Genomic DNA, 23474 nt, shown 5'->3' with positions numbered 1-23474 from the left:
AAGGTTCGGCTGGCGGCAGCCTTGTGCAGACCCTCCAAGGGGCTGTGGTCTTTGTGTCCACACTGTTTTATTTACTAATGGGCTTTGTCTAACTGGCTGCTGTTGATGGTCCACCTGCCCTCCCAGTGGTCTGCGTTTTCTTGTTGTGTATCTGTGTTCATACACAGACAGGTATACGTGAGTGTCTGCTTTTAGCACTTTTGGTGTAAGTAAAAGTCTAATCTTATGACGTAAATGACAGTTAACATATTTGACATGTTTTAATTTCAGTTTATCGATGGTCGACTGGCAAAACTAAATGCAGGAAAGGGTTTCTCTGATGCATTTGAAGAAGAGATCACTTCCGGTGGCTTTTGTGGAGGTAAAGACTAGCTCCAGTGTGGCTGTCCATTTTCTGAATAACAATCATCTGTGATTTTTGCACTCCTGTCACATGTCTACTTTGTAAACGACCATTTTCTCATAAATATCTGATGCCTTCGCTACACCTGTTCATCTTATAAAGAACTGTAGTGTTGACTGACTTTGCCTGATACGTTATGCTGGGCATGCAGATGGTCTCATGAGCTGGCAGTGGTTTGCTTGGATAGTCTCTTAATATGACTGGAAAAAAAATGTCACAGAAATGCAGTGAGTTTGTTCCTCCTGACTAATTTTCTCTGCTAGAGAAATTCTAGTGCTATCTATCAATACTACTTGAGTCAAAATTAGGGAACTGAGATTGTGGTCCACGTAGTATCTTTTAATGTAATCCAAAGAGACAGGTCTGAACATGGCAACTGCTGCTACGTTTTTAAGTATGAGTGTCTTTCTAGAAGTCTGCTTTTTGTTTTTGTTTTTTTTTTGCTTTGCAGGCCCTGGCAGCAGTAGGAGCAGACCTTTCAGTTTCCTGCCCCACGTTCTTATGCTTGTCAGGGTGATAAGTGCTCACTTAAAGACGTGGAAGAAGGCGTCTCATTTCGTATGTGTGACACACTTTAGTGACATCCCACTTTTACTTAATATAATTAACTGTAATATAATTGAGCAGTTACATTATTTGAAATGTCAGTAATTGACACTGTGTTGTAGTATCAAGGAAATGACTGACTTAGGAACAGCTACTTAGGTCTGTGATGATCAGTACCTAGTACTGACTCTGCACTTGATGATCTGGCACCCAGTCCTGACTCTGCACTTGATGATCTGGCGCCTAGTCCTGACTCTGCACTTGATGATCCGGCGCCTAGTCCTGACTCTGCACTTGATGATCCGGCAGCTAGTCCTGACTCTGCACGTGATGATCCAGTACCTAGTCCTGACTCTGCACGTGATGATCCGGCACCTAGTCCTGACTCTGCACTTGATGATCCAGCACCTAGTCCTGACTCTGCACTTGATGATCCAGTACCTAGTCCTGACTCTATACATGATGATACAGTACCTAGTCCTGACTCTGCACTTGATGATCCAGCAGCTAGTCCTGACTCTGCACGTGATGATCCAGTACCTAGTCCTTACTCTATACTTGATCATCTGGCACCTAGTCCTGACTCTGCACGTGATGATCCAGTACCTAGTCCTGACTCTGCACTTGATGATCCGGCACCTAGTCCTGACTCTGCACTTGATGATCCAGTACCTAGTCCTGACTCTATACATGATGATACAGTACCTAGTCCTGACTCTGCACTTGATGATCCAGCAGCTAGTCCTGACTCTGCACGTGATGATCCAGTACCTAGTCCTGACTCTGCACTTGATGATCCAGTACCCAGTCCTGACTCTGCACTTGATGATCTGGCACCTAGTCCTGACTCTGCACATGATGATCCAGTACCTAGTCCTGACTCTGCACGTGATGATCCAGTACCTAGTCCTGACTCTATACATGATGATACAGTACCTAGTCCTGACTCTGCACTTGATGATCCAGCAGCTAGTCCTGACTCTGCACGTGATGATCCAGTACCTAGTCCTTACTCTATACTTGATCATCTGGCACCTAGTCCTGACTCTGCACGTGATGATCCAGTACCTAGTCCTGACTCTGCACTTGATGATCCGGCACCTAGTCCTGACTCTGCACTTGATGATCCAGTACCTAGTCCTGACTCTATACATGATGATACAGTACCTAGTCCTGACTCTGCACTTGATGATCCAGCAGCTAGTCCTGACTCTGCCCGTGATGATCCAGTACCTAGTCCTGACTCTGCACTTGATGATCCAGTACCCAGTCCTGACTCTGCACTTGATGATCTGGCACCTAGTCCTGACTCTGCACGTGATGATCCAGTACCTAGTCCTGACTCTGCACATGATGATCCAGTACCTAGTCCTGACTCTGCACTTGATGATCCAGTACCCAGTCCTGACTCTGCACTTGATGATCTGGCACCTAGTCCTGACTCTATACTTGATGATCCAGTACCTAGTCCTGACTCTGTACTTGATGATCCAGTACCTAGTCCTGACTCTACACTTCCCGTACTGAGTCCTGTTCTATACTTCATGATCCAGTATCTAGTCCTAACTCTGTACTTGATGATCCAGTACCTAGTCCTGACTCTGTACTCGTGATGATCCGGCACCTAGTCCTGACTCTGTACTTGATGATCCGGTACCTAGTCCTGACTCTGCACTTGATGATCTGGCACCCAGTCCTGACTCTGCACTTGATGATCCGGTGCCTAGTCCTGACTCTGTACTTGATGATCCGGCGCCTAGTCCTGACTCTGCACTTGATGATCCGGCAGCTAGTCCTGACTCTGCACGTGATGATCCAGTACCTAGTCCTGACTCTGTACTCGTGATGATCCGGCACCTAGTCCTGACTCTGTACTTGATGATCTGGCACCTAGTCCTGACTCTATACTTGATGATCCAGTACCTAGTCCTGACTCTGTACTTGATGATCCAGGACTTAGTCCTAACTCTGGGAGACAGTTTCGCTTGAAACCTTAAAAGTGTCCTCTTCGTTCCTTCAGCCAGTGTTTGCTGGGTGTTTGCTGTGTACCAGATGCTGTTCTAGATTTGGGATGAACTAAGTGTATAATCCCCAGTGTGTTCATTTTCACCTGGTGGTAATGGTGCTTCCCCCCCACCTAGTTATCTATAGGTTTAATTCAGCGGGAAGGAAATCTTTGAACGTGAACATGAAGTCGCTCAGTCATGTCCGACTCTTTGCGACCCCATGGACTGTAGCCTACCAGGCTCCTCTGTCCATGGGATTTTCCAGGCAATAGTACTGGAGTGGATTGCCATTTCCTTCTCCAAGGAATCTTCCCAACCCAGGGATCGAACCCGAGTCTCCCACATTGTAGACAGACGCTTTACCGTCTGCGAAATATTTAGTCTGTGTGTAAGTAAATAGTTGCTAGAATTGAGAAATAAAAGGTGAAAAGACAAGGGATAATCAGTACTTATCTACAAATCTCCCAAAATTTAACTTTAATCTTAAATAAAATTTCATTTTTCACCACAAAAATACAAAAGCTGTTGAGATCACTTGTTCACTGAAAGGTACAGGTGATCTGAGTGGCTGTGGACCTCCCTCTGATGCAGGTAGGGTTGCGTTTCATGAATGCTTTCAGCTTGGGGAAAAACTTAGTTTCCTTGACCTAGCAAGTGAGCTGAATGTGCAGTCCTTCAGAAGCCCCTTGCTCTCCTCAGCTCACGGCAGAAGATTTAGCTTCAATGGAACTTTTGTGTTAAAATAAGGCTTTTTTACTTTTCACCTCAGACAAGCAGATTATTGTCAGCTCATGGACAAACTGCTTGTGACACCTCCTGAGTGTTTACATAATGCGATCTCATTATCGTTATGATCCGTGGGGCTGGTGTCCTATTTGGAATTGGGGATGACACCTTGTGACAGTAATGGGGTGGAACTAAGGTCCTTTTGCATAGTGAAAATCTGTAGTCTTCACCCTTCCGCAGACCTCATTAACAGAGGAGAGCGTAGGTAGCTGTTATAGTGGGAGGAGGGTCACCAAAGTTTTTCATGAAAGGTCCTACTGTTTAAAGAAGAATAGAAGAATATTTATCACCAGTTAGCAGCTGATTTCGAGACTGCTGCACTTGCAGTACAACTTAATGCCAGCCACTTTGTTGTTCTTTCTTAAAAGAAAAAAAGGTTTTGAACCCTTCTTTTACTTTTGGGGAGCCAGTACAGATCCAAAAGGAAAGCGTTCATTTCAGTAAGTTTGGGGCTTCCCCAGTGGCTGGTGATAAAGAATCTACTTGTAATGCAGGAGACCTGGGTTCGATCCTTGGGTCAGGAAGATTACGCTGGAGAAGAAAATAGCAGCTCACTCCAGTATTCTTGCCTGGAGAATCTCATGGACAGAGGAGCCTGGCAGGCTACAGTCCATGGGGTTACAAAGAGTCAGACAGGGCTGAGCGAGTAAAAATCAACAGCAACATTTCAGTAGGTGTAGCAAGAAAGTACATTGAAAAAATTATGCCTGGTGACCATGGATTTTCTAATTGTTACATTTTAGGCTATTATCTTAGAGAGACATAGACTTTCATCTTAAAAGAAAATAAAGCAAAATTATCAAGATTTGAATAGATGAATAATCTAATAAAAATTAGCAGTGTTCTTACGAATGAGATATATGTGTATATGAAATTCCAGAAAATAGTTCCTAGAAGTCAGCTGAAACATTTTTTGTCTGGACTACTTTTGTGAGAAAGAATAGTTCTGAGACACTGAACTGTTCTTCAAAAAGTAAACTGTTGTAGCTTTCTCGTTTCTCTCCTAGTTACAATGGAAATGATGATTAATGTTCATGCTTCCTGAGTTAGTATGCAGCAGAAGCTCTTCTAAGAGCTCTCCAAATATTATCTCACTTAACCCTCCCAGCACCCCAGGAGGGACTTTGAGCATCCTTATTTTACTGAGGGCACCCACCTCAGTAATTTGCCCAAGGTCACATGTGACTGCCTGGCTTCAAAGCTCTCGCTTTAATAACTGTGATATATGCCTTCTTATGATAAGAGATCATTTTAATTAGAAGGCCTTTAGTAAACAAGAGCAGTACTCAGGGCTTCTCTGCTCTGATGGATAAAAGCAAAATTCCTGTCTCTTTTGATTATCCTTTGAAGATTTTATATATATATATATATAAAACCCTCAGGAAGATCACTATAGGAGAAATCAACAGTCGCTGGAGCTGAAGGAATCATTATGTTTCTCTAAGCAAAAATAACTGAGAAGCTTTAGACAAGCGTCTCATTTCTCCCCACTCTAGGCCATTAGTGTGGTGGTTTAGGTACTGTTTTTGTTGCTAATCTGCATCGTCATGATAGCATGAATATGAGTATGGTGGAGCCCTGTTGTCAGTGCGGCTCTGGCTGAAAACACAGAGCAGGACAGTCCCACACAGAACACGTCCATTCACGTTGAATCTAGAACTGTGGTTAAGGGCCATGAACGCATGGAGATTTCCCCAAACTTCTCTGTCTCGGTAAACGCCCCCCAGTCAGAACTGTTTAGGAAATCTGTGTTACTCCTGGTCCCTTTCGTGGGACCCTTGTAGAACACTCAGTCTTCTCCTGAGAAGAAAGGGAAGAGAATATCCGGAAATATGTAAAGAGAAGAATGTCATGGGGTTAAAAGGTCATCAGAGAGGCCACAAGTAGGATGAAGGAGCCGTTAGATAAACACAAATACCAGTCTGTGAAAAGCAGCTAAGGAATATTGAGTCAAGAACATGTTTATTTTTCCCCCCATAATTTTTAAAAATTGATTTACAGTGTTGTATTCATTTCAGGTGTATAACGTAGTAATTCTGTATTTTTATAGATTATACTCCATTTAAAGTTATTATTAGCGAATTCATTGGCAGCCTAGTTAGGACTCCGCCTTTTCACTGCCAGGGTCATGGGCTTCATTCCTACTTTGGGAACGAAGGTCCCACAAGCCTCGCTGCTTGGCCAAAAAACAAAAAAACAAAAAACCACCACTGTACCCTTTCAGGGCTTCCCTGGTGGTTCAGACGGTTAAGAATCTGCCTACAATGCAAGGAATCCAGGTTCAATCCCAGGTTTGGGAAGACCCCCCTGGAGAAGGGAATGGCAGCCACTCCATTATTCTTGCCTGGAGAATTCCATGGACAAGGGAGCCTGGCGGGCTACAGTCCAGAGACTCTCTGGGGTGACAAAGAGTCAGACACGACTTAGCAACTAATGCTTTCACACTTTCAAAGTTACTGTAAGATATTGGCTGTACATTATACTGCATTTTGTTTTATACCTAATAGTTTGGACCTCTGTTTTTTTTCATTTAAATAGATATTAAAAATCCACAGCTCGTTTTCTAAACTTTGAGAAGGAGACGCATTTTCAGGTTGATTTTCTGTGGAGTGTGTGGTTACCCTCCCCATTGGTAGTGTTTGTTTCTTCATTAGTTCCCCGGCAGAATCTGGTCAGTCTTGAGTTTATTTAATCCTGTTTCTTTCTTTACTGACTGGTAACCAAAGGAATCTGAAGGGGTGGTAGTAATCATTAGTTTCAGTGGCGTTTTTCTGGCCTCACTGAACAATTTAGACCAATTTAACATTTTTTGATAAGTAACAACAGATTACTGGAATTTAAGCAAATATATCTGAAAAGAAAGACTTTGCACAAGTGAGAAACCAAGATATTTTGTCCTTGAGTGTGAGAAAATCACTTGTTTGATTAACAAGAACAATGTTAAGAATTTCCTCAATAATGCTTACTATTTCCACAACCCAGTTACTTTAAAAGAAAGACTAAGGTTTTGTGTGTGTGTGTGTGTGTGTGTGTGTGTGTTTCCCGGCATTCAGGTATATTTTTTGAGAAGATAATTAGCCTTTTAAAACACACATTATCAGAGAATAGTGTGCTTGTCTCATAAATTTTATGGAAATAGGTGTCTTCAGTCTTAAAAGCACTAGAATTAAGAGAGACAGTTAGCCTTTTAAAATATTTTTTGACAGGAATCTACCTAAATTGTACCACCTGTTTTTCTGTTACCTTAAGCTGTGTATTTAGGGACTTCCTGTTTGCCCCGAACCCCGTGATCACACGTTATTGTTCTGAGTGGTTCTCACTCTCAGCCGTTTCTCCTCAAGGTGGCCGCCCCTGCCCTTTCTAATGTAGCCTCTTCTGAAGCGACGTGGAGGAAAGCTCTGTATGATTCACCTTATATTTTATTTAGCAATCCTGAAAGCTGAAGGACTGATGAACTCAGAGTTGAATACTAAGATCCTTCCTCAGTTGCTGCCTTTGTGAACGTGCACAGAGTATCCCCTCAGAGCCCGTGTCCCCGTCAGGCGAGTCGCGTGTCCCGTGACCGACGGCGGGGTGTGCCGCCGCGTGCTGGGGTCACGCCTCACGTCACAGGTGACAGACTGGTCCCAGCGCTGGGTCCCCCAGGGCAGGCTGGCCTGACCCCTGACCCGCTGGCCGCCAAGCCCCCTGCCCTCTCGTCCACCTGCTTTGCCTGTTTCTTAGTAGAAGGATGAGACTCAAGAGGCATAACGTCGATAAAAACATTTAAGAACCTATGAAGAGCTGGAGAGGAGATCCTTTGATTCCTCACAATTGTCACTCTAGACACTGACCTTTCTGTGACTACTCTGAAGTTTTATGATAGTTATTTTCTTTGTGGTTCAGAGGTTTAAAAATATGTTTTCTGGAGTGACACGTGTTCCAGGATGCTAAATAGTTATCACAGAGTAGTTGGTGTTTTTCTTTACATTTTCTTAAATTCATTTTGGGAAGTGAAATAAAACACTTTCCAGAATACCGTGAATAATAACCAAATTATAAATATGTGATTTCTACACAACCATTTTTAGTAGAGAAGTAAAAAGTGTATGAACTGATGAGAAGTTTGAATAGAGAGGTAAACCTGTATGAATAATCTGGATAAAGACATAATATTTATTTTATGTTGTTGATAGAATCTCCTTGAGATATAAATGAATAGAATAACTGGGATTTTGTTTTCATCATTTTACAAGAGAAAGCTGAAAATTTTTTTGGTCAGGCCGTATACCATCTGAAACTCATGCCCTTAAGCACTGAGGTTGTTTTTATATGGTCTATTTTAGATAGATGCATTTTGCTATAAGCATTTCACAAGGTTAGGAAAGTATTCTTTCCCCCATATTTATTCTCCCAGGAAAGGTGCAGTGCAGTGCTGTACCTTTTCTGAAAGAAGAGAGTGAGAGACATTTCTTAGAATAGGAGTTGTTTCTTGATATTTCTTTGAAATTAGGGAGAAATGTTAAGGTCAAGAGTGAATCCAGAGCTGGACGTTTTTGGCCTGATGCTGGTTAGGCCTGAAGACCCTCTGCCTCTGTGTTATAACAGCAGGGTGACATGTTTGTTAAGCCACAACCACACACAGGAGAACAGTCTGCTTCAGGCTCCTTTGTACGGGGCGGTCACTCTGAGTAGCCTTTGGGACTTTGTTTTTTCTTGTGGGAATATTTAAGGTTTAAACAACCAGGAAGGTAGAGGAAATCTGGCTGAAGTCAGTTGATATAAACATTACTTTAGACTAGTTGTGTGGCCTTTTTTTGCCTTCTTATGTCATCTTATTGATTAAATGAATTAGCATATTTGGAGCCAAATATATATGATTGCTGGTTTTACTGGACTGGTCATGCCTGCATTTGAACTTTCTAATAGCCATGAGGAGCTATTGCCGTATCTCCCTGCGGTAGTGCCTTTCCAGTTTGGATTTACAACTCGAGAGTATTTTCAGAACGTTCTGCAGGTTAATTGCAATAAAGTAAAATTTTTTTATCAGTTAAAACTATTTGCTATCAGTTAATACAGTCTAACAATCATAGAAGAATCTTTTTTGTCCTCAAGATTCTTTACATTTCTAAATTTCCTTCTGGTTTTTTCCTTTCCTTATGTACTTTAAATATTGTTTTAAGATAACCCTAATTGTGTAAAAGAGCCAAACTTTTACAAAACACCATAGACATAAATATTGAAAAATCAGTTTGAAAGACGTAGGAATTTTGCATTTCAAAAGGTTATTTTTTTCCCCTCTGAAAGTAGTATTACAATGAAAGAATACTTTAACATAGTATCTTCTTATGTGAGTAAAGAAAAAGTATCTATTCTTAAAAATGCTAGTTACTATGTTCCTAAGAATTAGAGCATTTATTATTAATAGTTCTTACAATGAATTGCTTCTTTTACAACATTGCAGATAAATAAAATTTGCCTGCTGAAATCTTGGAAATACTAGTTCTTGGTGAATTTTGGTTTATGGATTTACTTTTGATCAGATATTCCTGACGTCCTATTTTTGTGTATTCCAGGGAACTCGAAGTCATATCAGCAGTGGGTGCATACTGTCAAGGTAATAACTAAACCTTCACAGTTTCTTTCTTTTTTTTTTTTTTCACTTTAACGATTCGGAAAAATGTTCAGTTCAGGTCTACTGTTTATGCTGTTTATGGGCAACATTTTAAATGTTTCTCTATCTTCTCACACTTTAAACATTTTTATGCTTATAGTTTGTCACTATTTATAAAGAAAATTTTTCAATGGAAAGCTTTTGTCTTTCTATTTTTCAAGATGAATGGCTTGATTTGAAAATCGTGATTTTGCTGTCACCTTATAATATATTCCGGAAGATGGAGTTAGATGGAGTGGTAGGGCTTGATGGGAATTTTATCATTCCTGGTAATGTGCTTTTGTTAACGTGATTTTTTTAAAACATAACTCTCTTGCGCAGATTGAGACTTCATTGCCGAACACTAAAACATTTGAGAAACAGTTGATTGTATTTCTTTTTATTAAGCTTCATATATATATATACTGGTCACATTGCCTACGTCTGCCTAAACCACAAAGATGAAAAGATTGTGTTCCATCAGTTAAAAGAATAGAGGAGAATGTTTACATTTTGTATGGAGTTACTATAGCATATATAAAAGCTTGAAAACATTTAACATGATACAATTATGTAGGTCTTTCTTTAAGCTGTGAGAAAAGCTCTTAATTCTGTATTATCGATAATGCTTTGTTTTCAGGACAGTGGGGCTCCAAATTTTTAGGAATGTGTTTCTGTTTTTCCTTTGCAGAAAGGAGGTGCACTGTTCAACACAGCAATGACCAAAGCAAGCCCTGCTGTACGAACAGCATACAAATTTGTAAGTTCTCTTTTCATGTTTAAGAATTCTGTTGATAAAATTTTATAACATTTCCCTAGATGATACACACTTAAATCTAGAATATTTTCTGGTTTCCTTTAAATAAATTTAGAGTTAATATTGACCAAAACAAACTCAATTATTAAAATTGTATCATTGTCTAGGCAGGGCGTTTTTTTCAGATAATTTAAAAATGCTTCTTTTATTTCAAAGTTATCAGCAAAATTGTGCCCTCAGATTGAAACAGTCCACAATGAAGTGACAGTTTAAAAGATTTGATTCTTTTATTTAACAACATACTTTAAATTCTCATTGTGTACTTGAGGCTTAACTAGAAAAGTTTTTTTTAAAAATACAAGTTCTCTTGCCTCAAAGGTCCTTTGACTTTCCAAAGTTAAAAACTCCCCGTTGATACCCCATAGCTTATAGTAAAATAATAACACCACCAGGAGCTACCACAGCAAGTAAATAATGAACAAAATGGAAGTCTCTCTGCTCTGATCACCGAGACCCTTCAGACCTGGCCCCTCCCGTCCTGGCTCATTTCCCTGAAGCCCCTAGCCCTGGTGTCTCCAGGTCTGAGATCCTTCTCGTTTCATGTGTGCAGGACATTCTCTGCTGTGTCTTCATCCTTCACAATCCGTCCCTGCTGCTCGGGACGTCCTTTCCTTGGCTTCTGTCCACCTACTAAATCATCCTACAGGTTTGTTTTAGAGTAGGTTCCTCAGCCCCACCACAAGGCTTCTCTGCCTTCTCTGAGCTTCCACGGGGCCTGTGGGCCTCTGTTTCGGCCCTTGTGTCTGTGCCTCTGTCTCTGTAGGAGATTCTTAGGAGCTGATTTGGATTCAGGAAAACTTGCTTTGTGACCCCATGGACTGCAGCCTGCCAGGCTCCTCTGTCTATGGGATTTCCCAGTCAAGAATGCTGGAGTGGGTTGCGATTTCCTTCTCCAGGGGATCTTCCCAACCCAGGGATCAAACCTGGGTCTCCTGCATCATTGCAGGAATTTCTTCAAGTCCAAATGTTTGCCCAAAAACAACCCGCTGGTGTGACATGCTTTCCCTTTTCCTCCCCCATTTGTCAGGCCAGGGTATGGCTAGGCGATGGCCATCTGGTGGTCTCTGGCGTTTTTAATAGCCTCGGAGGCAAAGTAGGCTAACTGCTAGCCTTTGGATGATCCCTGTGCAAACAGAGACCGATGCTTTCCCCACCTCATTGAGGTGTAATAGTAGGTAGAATGGGTCCCTGAAAACAGAGTTTTAGATGGTAGGTTCTTCTTTTTCTATGTAACATGACAAGTTAGTAATTTTCATTCAGTGGGATCTCGCACACTTATCCCTTAAACTTGATGGAACTGCGCTGAGCAGACACCGGTATTGTCGTTTTCCAGGCCAAGAATCACGCTAAGCAGGGGATAAAGGAGGTGAAGAGCAAGCTTAGACACAAGGTATGTCCAGCATGTCTCATTCCACCTCAATTCCTGTGTTAGTGTTAAGCTTATCTTGCACAAATCACACGGGGTTTATGTTTTTAATGACTTTTGAAATGTGCTTAGCCCTTTGTCCAAGGATGCATTTTTTATAACAAGCCCCATGGCAGCTATCTGCCATTCTATACACACCCCCTGAACAATCTCTTTACCGTTTGCATATTTTATCACAGAGGTGCGGAGAGCTTCAAAGGTGCTTTAACTGGATGTATGTCTTTATAAAGTTGATTGCCTTGATATCAAAATTAAAGTTCTTGCTTCAAGCTGAGACTTTTCTTTTTTAAAAAAAAAGATCTCTGGTGCAGAATTCTCTGCAGGAATGTCATCATTGGGCTTTACCGGATCTTTCCAATAGTAGCTACTTTAAATTGAAGCATGTTCTTAATTTTCAAAGGAGGTGTATTTGAATCTGTGAATGTCGAATATATGTGAATAGGTATAGGTAGGTATATATGTGTTTGAGTTGATTACATATTATATTTTTGAAGATTTTATCAGTTGTTATGTTTTGAATTTCTACCTCTGGAGAGAAGAAACTGTTTAAAACTTTCATTGTAGTAATGGCGCATGAATGGGCTTCATATAAACTTTATTCAAATTGTTCAAAAAAGTCAGAGATTATTTTGGAGGTTTTTAATTTATAATATATAAAAATGCATTTTCTTCCTAAATAGCTTTTTTTAAACTTACACGCCAAGTGTTAATTTTGTTATTTGCATCTGTATCAGGTACTGTCTATTAATTGAAAAACCTTAGTAATGAAATGAGTACTTTAGAATAACCACTTGTTTATCTCTTCGGGTGCAGGAAAATGAGGACGACTATGGGACTTGTTCCGGTTCCGTGCAGTACACGCCCATTTACACGTTACACAGCGAGAGCGGAGCAAACCTAGCCAGGCGTAAGCTTTCCCAGGTGAGAGTATTTACTAACCTCCTGTCTCCCACAGTCTGATATTATGTTAATTTCAGTGATTTCTTCAGGAACAATCTTGGACCCACTGATTTTTTATTTTTATCATATGGTAAGAAATTCTGTGATGATGGTCAGTATGAGTAGGCGGAGTCTGGGCAGGTGCAAGGGGCCTGCGAGCCGAGCGTCCAGGTACCAGTCTGCCTGCCCGTCACTGGGTCGTGGCCTGATGGTGAGTGTGGGGAGACAGGGCCACGTGCGGGCAGCTTAATGATGGCTTCCTTTACTACAAAGTGAGGTGACGCTCATACATGGGGATTTGACCACTAGAGTACTCTGTAGAAATTAGAACATGGAATAATGTATGTCTGTCTTTTTCTAAAGTTAGATGTTTTGTTTGCTGTAAGTAGTTTAAAGCTTCTGCTTCTACCTAATGCTACTTCAGGTACTGTCCTAAAGTAGGAGTGTGTCCAGGATCAGAGCCGTGTGTGTGTGTGTGTGTCTCTGATTTTGCATCATAAGTGTGCTTCTGTAGGATTTTAAGAAGCAAACATTGCACACACCACATCATACTTTAAGTGGTCTTAGAAAACTGCCTTTTGAAAGGAGTTCGCTAGTGGATTTAAGTTAAGAAACCATTGAACTTGAAGCAGCTGCAAAGCTTCATTTATCACAGCCACCAGTTTAGACATGAGGAAGCTGACTGCCGAATGGTCACATCACTTGCCCGATGTCTTGTAATGAGTGGCCAGGCGGGATGGGCGTCCACCTCCGTGTGCAGGTGGCTTCCCTGGCTCCACAGACTCAGTGCAGTGCTTCCTGCGTCTTCAGGAACGGGGCAGGACCGCAAGGCTGTGCTCTAGAACCTCAGCCTTTGCAAAGGAGACCCGTTCATTCGGTCATTCAATAGCTATTATGTATTAGGTACTTTTCTAGGTATTTTGGAAAAACTTAAAAGTTCTCTGCTTTAAGGGGCTGTTTTTATAACATAACAAAATGCCTTCTCTATGATTTATCTATTTGTTAAGCTTACACTTTCATACATTAGTATGGCTCAATTGCAGTGTATTGGCAGTGAATGCTAGTTCTATGACCTGAAACAAGCCTTTCAGTGAAATAATTATCTCACAAGGGTAAGAGCCTTTTCTGGCTCTCCCTGTTAACTGGAATACATTTATAAACTTGTAAATTAATGATGGATTTGTAATCAGTTTCTTAATTCTTCTCCCATCATTAGAATGTTCACTTCCCGTTTGTCTGTTCTCAAACTTCGATAGCTTAAAAACTTAACTAAAACGTTTACTGCTTTAATGTTGGAGCACTTAGATCATGTGTGTGTGTGTGTGTGTATAAAACACGATAAATGGATTTTTGAATTCTTCTTTGATTTATTTAGTGATCCATTGGTTGTTCAGTAGCATATTGTTTAGCCTCCAGATGTTTGTGTTTTTCATAGCCTTTTCCTGTAATTTATTTTTAATCTCACAGTGTTGTGATCAGAAAACATGCTGGATATGATTTCAATCTTCTTAACTTTTCCAAGGCCCGCCTTGTGGCCCAGCACATGGTCAGTCATAGAGAACACTGCATCTGCACTTGAGAAGAATGTGCTTTTGGATGGAATGCTTTTATTTATACTTTAGACCACCTGGTCTAATGGGTCATTTAAGGTTGATTTTCTGCCTGGATGTTCTGTCCATTGATGAAAGTAGGGTGCTACAGTCCCCCGCTATTACTGTGTTACTATCGGTTTCTCCCTTTATGGTTGTTATTGTTTTCCTTATATATTGAGGTGCTCCTGTGTTGGGTGCATATATATTTACAATTGTTTTATCTCCTTCTTGAATTGATCCCTTGATCATTATGTAGAGTCTTTTTTTTTTTTTTGAACCTTACAACAGTCTTTATTATAAAGTCTGTTTTGTCTGCTATGAGAATGGCTACTACAGCTTTGATTTCCATTTGCATGGAATACCTTCTTCCATCCCCTCACTTTCAGTCTATACGTGTCCCTAGGTCTGAGGTGAGTCTCTTGTAGACTGCATATATATAGGTCTTGTGTTTGTATGCGTTCAGCCAGTCCGTGTCTTTTGGTTGGACCATTTGGTCTGTTTACGTTTAAGGTAATTATTGGTACGTGTCTCCATGTTGCCATTAAGCATTTCAGGTTCGTTTTTGTAGGTCTTTTTCCTTCTCTTCCTCTTTTGTTCTCTTCTCTTGTGGCTTGATGACCATCTTGAGTGTTGTGTTTGGGTTGCTTTTACTCTTTCGTGTGTGTATCTATTGTAATTTTGAGGTTTGTTGTTCCCGTGAGGTGTTGATATAGCAGTCTGTATATGTACAAGGTTGGTTTAAGTTGCTGGTTTTTGACCAGTCTTGAGTTCTTTTGTTGCAAAGTTGGTTTGGTGGTGCTGGATTCTCTTACCTTTTGCTTGTCTGTAAAGCTTTGATTTCTCCATCATCTCTGAATGAGAGCCTAGCTGGGTAGAGTATTCTTGGTTGTAGGTTCTTCCCTTTCATCAGTTTAAATATATCGTGCCACTCCCTTCTGGCCTGCAGAGTTTCTCCTGAAAAATCAGCTGTTAACCTTATGGGAGTTCCTTTGTATATTATTTGTTGTTTTTCCCTTGTTGCTTTTAATATTTTTTTGTCTTTCATTTTTGTAACTTTGATTACTGTGTGTCTCAGTGTGTTTGTTGGATTTATCCTACCTGGGACTGTGTGCGCTCACTGGACTTCACTGTGAAAAAAATATGGGAATCTTTGTTAACTGTAGGATGCTTTAAGATAAAAAGAAAACACTTAAATTGGAGGGATGCCTATCTTAAATAACAGTTTTAAATTAAGAAAGTTACCTTTAGCTTCTCATATTTAATTTTAAAAATCTTTGGTTTTTTTTAATATGGCATATTTTTATGATAATTTAATTAGAAAATACATGACTGATTTCTGTTTTTGTTTTCTTTGAATTCCTAGAGACAGTTTCTGACAGAGAAAACTATATTAAATTATATTAAGTTATAGAAAACTTTACAGGACAGTAGGTTATAGTCACTCATACTTGCCGTGAATAGTCATGGCTCTTATCATAGTATTGTCAGTACAGTTATCTGCATTCATTAATTGGCATTGTATGGTTTTCAGGTAAACATGACATGACATGACTTTAACAAGAATTAAAAGAAGTGGGGCTTGTTTTTTTAAGAATTACAGTTTTATTTTCCATCTTGGTATATAAGAATTTATTAAGCCAGCATATTTAGATTTATTGTGCAGATACTGATAATGTTTGAATAACTATCTTTATGGGGGATAAATATGAGTTTCAGGTAATGTGTGCAGCCACTGTATGTGTATGTATCTCCCATTTAATAAGTAGACACATGTATCTCTGTATATGTATTTTCACAGCTAAATTTTTTGAGTTTGTATTTCTAACCACCTGCAGCCCAGTACTTATTATATTTTCACCTTTTGATTGTATTTTTCTATAATTGAAATTTGATTGTTTAGTTTTAGATTCACACACTAACAAAAGAGGCAAATTTTGAGCCCTTTGGCAGTTTTTGTCCTTGTTACTTTCCACCCTTACTGTTTTTTCCCCACAGCTGCCAGAATGCATGTTTTCTTGCAGTACTAATTTCACGTCTCTGAGCTGATAGTTAACTGTGCTCTGAAATGACAGCCAACTTGTGGTCAGCAGCTTATTTATAAAAGCAGACCATGGCACACTCTGGTTGAAACTGTCATCCAGCCCCGGTCTGAATTCTCTCTCTAATCTCATAGCATTAGGAAACACACACAGCCACACGTGGAGTGAGACAGCAGCAGGGTGTGTATCATGAGGATCTCCCTGTTCCTTAGGACAGCCAAGTGCAGGAGTGTGCGGGCCCCGGGCAGGATTCGAGCCAGGGGCCTGGAAGAGCAGCATCTGTCTCCCTCTCACCTGGTCTGTGCTCTGCACATTTGATCACCGTGCCTTCTGTACATCAGCTTTCTCAGCTTCTCTGCCCCGTCACTGAGCTTGCAAGCCTTCAGTGCACACAACTACTAGAAATGGACCACCGTTCCCAAGTCCACGTTCTTGTGGAAGAACATAATCAAGCGCACAGAGAGCAGGCATTAGTCTTTGGCTCCGTCTGCTCTCACCGTTGAGGGACGGGATGGGGGGAGACCGTGTTACCAGCGGTGCTGGGAGGGTGTCTGTGAACGGAGAAGGGGTGTTAAGGATTGTGACAGTATCTCAAGGGATTTTTGCTATTTCGAATTGCTTTATAATACTATTTTCCAAAAAGTCATCTTTGCAAAGAAAGAAAAAAGAACCATCTATATTTTGGGGTCGTCAGAGGCTGGATCTTTGTCCCACAAACCTGAAGCTTGGTTAAGGTCAAGGTCAGCCTATCTGATGGGCTGCCGTGGCCTTCATTCTCCCAGGAGATGGGCCACGCACACAAACAAAAGGACCTTAGGGTACAGTATTTGCATTTGGGCGCAGACATCCGGAGGGAGTGGCACCGTCTGCTGCCTTCTCTTTGTGGTCTGATACTGCAGACGCTGCCTCAGTTCACGTCTTGGAGATAATCCAGCTTCATTGATGTAATCAAAATATGATGCAGTATCTTGTGGAGGAGACAGAAAGCTGATGCTAGAATCGTGTGTGTGTGTTACTCTGTGATCATTCCCAAAATCATCACGTCTCTCACTCCCGGCCTTCCAAGTTGTGACGTTCGGATCTGAGCACATTAAGACTCTCAGTTAAATACAGAAGCAGTTCTGGGAATGGTTAGATGTGGTTAAAGAAAGAATCTAGATATAAGTAAATATGTGAGAGACACGAACGTTCATCTCATTTATATTCTGCCTATTTCCAACAGTAAATTAATATCTTACAAAGAATTGTGGAATAAAGAATTAAAATTCACTTAGATAACATTCACTGCAGTGACAAAGTGTAGTAAGGAGCTAAGCCCCCTTCCTGTGCTTAGCCTCTGACATGAACAACAGAAAAAAACCCACAGCTCCCGTGATTCATAGCACACACAGGTTTAGAAAGCCTTTGAGCAGGCTCATGCCATCTGGGGACCTGGGACCGGATGCTTACAGTGGAGAGGGCACACCCAGGGGAGACGGGCATCCCCGTTTGGAGAGACAGGGTCCTGTGCAGCCTTGTGATGGGCGGGGCTCAGGCACATCAGAGCCTCCGTTGGAAACACCCCCTCCCCCCACCTCCAGCTTCCTGGCTGTTGCCTCCGCTTTCACGTGAGAGTTGAACTGCTTAAAGACACGGAAAAGCTGCAAGCAGAAACAACCCTGTTGCAGAATTCACTCTCTCCTCCCTCCTGTGCCACCTCTCTCTCCTGTTAGCCCTGGCCTATGCCCAGGCAGCCTGTTCCATTTGAGTGTTCACATGACCAGGTTCTCTAAAGACTGGCTGGGTAGTAAATTCAGGTACCTGAAAGCAAGATTCTCCAGAGACCTTCGGGATTTGGTGATCCAGATAATTTTGATGTTTTTACTACTGTTTCTTAAACCTGAGTTATTACAGAGTTGAAGTGATGTTGAAGTGTGCTCGAGCAGCCTTGGCAACCAGGAGGAGCAGGGGCGGTTCCTTGGTTAGCAGAATGTGTCTGTTTGTGTGTACAACAGGATTCGTTTAAAACTCCCAACAATCCAAGCGAGAGTGAGAACTTTTTTTTTACCCATGATTTTTCAGATTTAGAAACTGGGAGCAGAGAGGTTAAGAAATGTGCCTGAAGTTCTGCAGTATTAGATAGAAGAGTTGTCGTTCAGTCACTGTCGTGTCTGACTCTTTGTGACCCCATGGACTGCAACACGCCAGGCTTCCCTGTCCTTCACTATCTCCCAGAGTTTGCACAGACTCATGTCCATTGAGCCGGTGATGCCATCCAAGCATCTTGTCCTCTGGATGGAAAAGCAGATGGACTGGTTGTGGAGCCTGGTCCCTGGCCACGACTCTCCTGCCTTTGCATGGAGAGGGTGCTCGCAGAGGAGCTGTTATTGACAGGGGTATGGACCTTACAGCCAGGAAGACTTGACTTTGAGAAAGGTACTGGCACGTAGCTTGGAGCCAAACACAGCTCTGCAACTCCATGGACTGTGGTCCGCCAGGCTCCTCTGTCCGTGGGATTATCCTGGCAAGAATACTGGAGTGGGTTGCCATTTCCTCCTCCAGGGGATCTTCTTCACCCAGGGATCCAACCCATGTCTCTTGCATCTCCTGATTTAGCAGGTGGATTCTTTCACCACTGTGCCACCTGGGAAGCCCCAAGCCTTAGTTTCTGCATTTGTGAAATGATAGTAATGATACATGCTACCTCCCTAGGATGCTGCGGCCATTGTGGACAATGTATACAGAGTGTCTGCCACACGAGAGGCACTGAGCCGTCGGCAGCTGTCCATTCGTACACAGACACGCTTGTTGAGCTTCAGGTCTTCTGTAGCAGTGGCACATCTGACTCCCTTCTCTCTCGGTCACTCCCAGAGGCACTAACAATCCTTCAGTCACTGTGGACCCTAAGATTATCTGTCTTCATTCTAACCAGAGATGCCCTTAGATCCCAGTTCATGATTTGGAAAAAAAAAAAAAACACAGCTCTTTATTTATGTATTTATTTTAACCAAGAAATCTCTTGGCTTGTAAGTTCCTAAGACATTAAGTGCCATTGTATTGTCAGATTATCAACACAAAGAATGTGGGCTTGACGCATCCACTCCTCGTCTTTTTGCTATCCATTTGAGAAGTCCGTCTCGACTATATGAAGAACCTCCTGTTTCCAGTTTTCCAGCCAGACTTGTGTAACTGCAACACTTTATCTTCATCCATTTTTCAGAAGAGGAAAATGAGATTTGGGTCATTTAAATTCTAAGAATGTATTATAAAGTTAAAAAAATCAAAATTTATAATCTATGTGCTGCAGAAAAGAGCAGAAACTAAAATGTGTGTTGTTTAAAGCTTCTGTTACTTAGCTTAATTTTGAAATGGATTGTGAGTCTGTATCCACTTCCAGCAAACAGTAATTTGTGTGTTGGTCTGCTAATTAGTAGGGTTATTTCCCGTTTTGTTGATGAGGCTTAAATAAATGTCAGGGGTACAGCCAAGGAGCTCTCCCAATTAGGCTTCCCGTGTGTGAAACCCAGCCCTCTTCCCTTTTGTGTGCAGATGACAGTTCGGGCAGCAGCCCCAGCCTAACAGGGCTCCAGGGAGAGCCGCCTCCTCTGGTTTTACTGAGAACAGGCCCAGTCGTGTCCAGGGAGAAAACGGCCACAGTCACGGCCGGAGCCGCGCTGTTCTCGACTGCAGCCCCACCTCCTTTCATCCGCTTCATTTTAGAACAAAACACTGCTGACTTACCAAACAATGTCTAGGCCAAGTCTCATCTACAATTACATTTTAAAGTGCTGGCTTGTAAAAATGCATTGGAATTTTCTAAGAATGAGAAATTAAGTCATATGCAAAACTTATATGAACCTAAGACACTGCTCCATATTTAATAATATTAGCCATTTTTAACTTCTCCAATCATTGTAACGTGTGTTGTCTGTGTGTCTCACAGGTATGTACACACACAACACTAGCCTAGTGAACAGTAAGCAGGAGTGTCGCTGTATGACGCATCAACCTTGACAGATGGATGGCCCTAAGCAAGCAAAACCAGCACAGTAAAATCAAGTGAAAGTGGAGGGTTGAGGCTTTCTGTTGTTCAGCCCCATTAAAACCCTGGCACATATATCACTCTTAACTATTTCACGTCTGGGCCGAGTGGCAATCCCCTCAGCTTTATTTTCAGCGTATCTAGTTAATTATGTGAGAGCTGCATGACGAAACATGAAAGGAAGGTTATTTTTTGCATTTGTACTGTAAGCTGTGTGACTGTTGACAAATACCCACACTTGGAATGCAGTCAAGAACTTAAACCCAAAAACTGTTTACAAATACACTCAACAGTCGTAATTCCTCCTAATAGGACCAGCTACTATTAAATTAGCGGCCACTTACTCTGTTTTTCAAATACATTCACAAACAGGCTAGTAGTCCAAGATAGGAAAAGTTCTTTTGAGAGCACAAATAAGGAAGATGTTTATGCCATAATATACCGTCTACATGATTTTCCGTTTTTTTTGCCCATTATATAAGGTGATAGCGTACACTTCAAATGCAATTCCTGTCTTTTTAAGTCTTTATGTTTTTATTGGTTTGTAAATCTTCCTAGTAGATTTTGAATACAGTACAGCAGCAGTGAGCCCATTTTATAATTGATGAGTAATGTAAACTCATCTTTAAAGAACGTGCTTAGAAGTTACATATGCCTTTCTGGCCTGTGGAGACTTGCAGGTAAGGCATTTCAAAGCCACATTTCAGTTGAATGGGAATTTAAATCCCCACGTGTAAGCATGTTTTAAATATGAGCAGTCAGGTGGTTTACATTTTATACAGAGTAAAATCTCAATGTGTTAAAATCCTGCCAATGAAATCGTTTCTGTGAAATTAACAGGAAAAAATAAAAACTTGGATTCTCTTGCTTATTAGTTCCTAAGCTTAATGAATGGTGGGATATCCACACTAGTAGGGTGTGGCTTATAGTGTGTTTATGACACACTTTTCATCACTGAAATTCAGTAGAACCCGGGGATAAAATCAGTGTAATTAAGGACAGTGTCTCTTGCTTAGGTGACATAATAGATTTCAGAAAATGACACACTTGTTGGGATCTTTCGAAAATACAGTCCATTGAATAGCTTTGCTTTATCAGTCAAGAAAGAAATGGCAGAGTCACTGGTTTAGAGGGAAGTAGCCTTTTGCTTCTTCTGGGCAAGAAAAAAGAGATTGTAAATCACAATGAGAAGAATAATTGTGACCTCAGGGGAAGGGGGAGGAACTAGGTTGTGAAGGAGGAGGGCCAGATATTTGGAAAAAATACTTAATGTAAATCTTACAAAGAAATAAAAATATGTTTAACCAAATCATGTTAAGCCAGAAAAACCATTAATTTTTTGTTTTTAGCACTCTGTTTACTTTGGTTCAGTACTGAGAATTGTGTTACTGTGATTAAGGTAAAATGTTGAATTAAAGTGATCAGAAAGGATTAGAGAAGTATTAAAGTCTGAGAGTTTCAAATGATAACATATTTTTCAAAAATAGCTGAAGTGTGTTTCTACTAAAAGCTGCCCATAAGAAGTACTGCCTACATGGGTCATGGCTCAGCAGTCTTTGTCCAAAACTTACTCTTTCACATAGCATCCTTTTGGTCTAGTTTCTAGTAGTGTCACTAATCTATAAAATTGATCTTTTAAGTTCAGTTTGAAAATTTGGGTACCCTATTGTTGATTTAAATAAAGTTATTTTTTCTGTTGTTTTCTGTTGAAATAATATTAATTTTGAACATGTCAAATTTGATCACAGTTAACATCTGTGCCCCCACCCTCACCCCCAAAACCTCAGTTATGGGTGACAAGGGTGCCCTCTAGTGAGTTCATGTAGTATTTTCTTTCCTTGAAGAAGATGGTTGCACAGACATTAAGTTCATAAGATTTGCCTCTCTCTCTCGGAGACACAATTGAATACACATTTGAAATTTTTATATTGTCATAAAATTGTTCAAGAACATTATCTTTTCAAAGAAATAATTCAAAACCAACTCCTTCCTTCACCAACTGGCAAGGACTTCATTTCTAAAATGAACAATACCTAGTATATTATAAAGACTTAGGTGACAATGTTCCCTGTATTCTATGAGATCTTTTTAGGTTGAAATGTACCTTTTTAATGTTATAATTTTACTCTTCAGATTTATTGCCAAAATTGGCTGTGTCATTTATCACAAAGTCTTGAGACAAAAACATACATAAATTTATCTTGAGCTTAAATTTAAATTGAGCTTCCCTCATGGCTCAGATGGTAAACAATCCACCTGCCAGCGCAAGAGACGTGGGTTTGATCCCTGGGTCAGGAAGATCCCCTGGAGAAGCAAGTGAAATCCCATTCCAGTATTCCTGCCTAGAGAATTCCATGGACAGAGGATCCTGGAGGGCTGCAGTCCATAGGGTCACAAAGAGCTGAACACCACTGAGACACTAACACTCACTTTCAGGACCATTCTAGAATTCACATCCATAATCACACCACAAAGATCTCTCTGTTCTGTTTAACTCTTTTCTTGGGAATCTTTAAGTATTTTAAGGGCTTTTGGTGAAAATGACGACAGCTCTCTATTCCAAGTTTTATAGACAGATTCTTACTTTTTTCCTAGGCATCCTGTAATACAGAAATGGTGGCTGTCTTCCCGTTTTGTGTGTAAGAACTGCTTTTCAGGTTGGTCAGAGATCAGTGTTAGTGCCGATGAAAAGAAAAGCCAGTCTTGTCTTTGTAGGGGTTCCTGCTGCTGCCGCTTAGCATCCCCAGGAGAGAGAAGCTGTCAGGAGTGTCAGTAGATGTGCTGCTTCAGAGTATTATGGGACCTGATTTTAATTGGAGCTGGATTTATGTCTGTTACACATGGTTCTATTTCCTGGTGCAGAACATAAAATACTAGCGCAGTGGATAAATATCTTAACGAGTTACACAACAAGACCACCTTATCTCAAGGTTCTTCACGGTCTTTCCAGCGCTCGAGTCTAACCCTGGTGATTGCACTGTGCTCTCATCCCTCTTGGCCTTCATCAGGCTCTGACATTCGTAAAATAACGCTTTTGAAACCCAGATAGAATTGCAGTTTCTGTTCAGAGTCTTGCCGCCTTCAATACTGAAAGCGTTTGGTGACTCCACACATATACACACATTTATACTTATTATGTGTGGATATGGTGACCTGAAAAATATAGTCCAGCTACAGTTATTTTATAAATTAGATATTTTATTTCTTCACCATGTACTTTTTACAAACATAGTTTATTAAGGTGGTTAGAAATCAAACGTTTCTGCT

The 23474-nt window shown here is 40.9% G+C and overlaps 1 protein-coding gene across 6 annotated transcripts in view; it reads left to right on the top strand.

Annotated features, from left to right (window-relative positions):
* DENND1B (DENN domain containing 1B) overlaps nucleotides 1–23474 on the top strand; it is a 267191-nt gene that overhangs the window by 222777 nt on the left and 20940 nt on the right. For all 6 annotated transcript variants that reach the window (XM_052653690.1, XM_052653689.1, XM_052653687.1 and 3 more), the window contains 5 exons: nucleotides 271–361; nucleotides 9297–9337; nucleotides 10065–10133; nucleotides 11524–11580; nucleotides 12430–12537. In XM_052653690.1, coding sequence (XP_052509650.1) covers nucleotides 271–361; nucleotides 9297–9337; nucleotides 10065–10133; nucleotides 11524–11580; nucleotides 12430–12537 — 366 coding nt within the window. The remainder of the gene's footprint in view (nucleotides 1–270; nucleotides 362–9296; nucleotides 9338–10064; nucleotides 10134–11523; nucleotides 11581–12429; nucleotides 12538–23474) is intronic.

This window comes from Budorcas taxicolor, chromosome 16 (genome assembly GCF_023091745.1).
Source record: "Budorcas taxicolor isolate Tak-1 chromosome 16, Takin1.1, whole genome shotgun sequence".
NCBI lineage: Eukaryota > Metazoa > Chordata > Mammalia > Artiodactyla > Bovidae > Budorcas > Budorcas taxicolor.
This window is presented reverse-complemented; position numbering and strand designations above follow the sequence as displayed.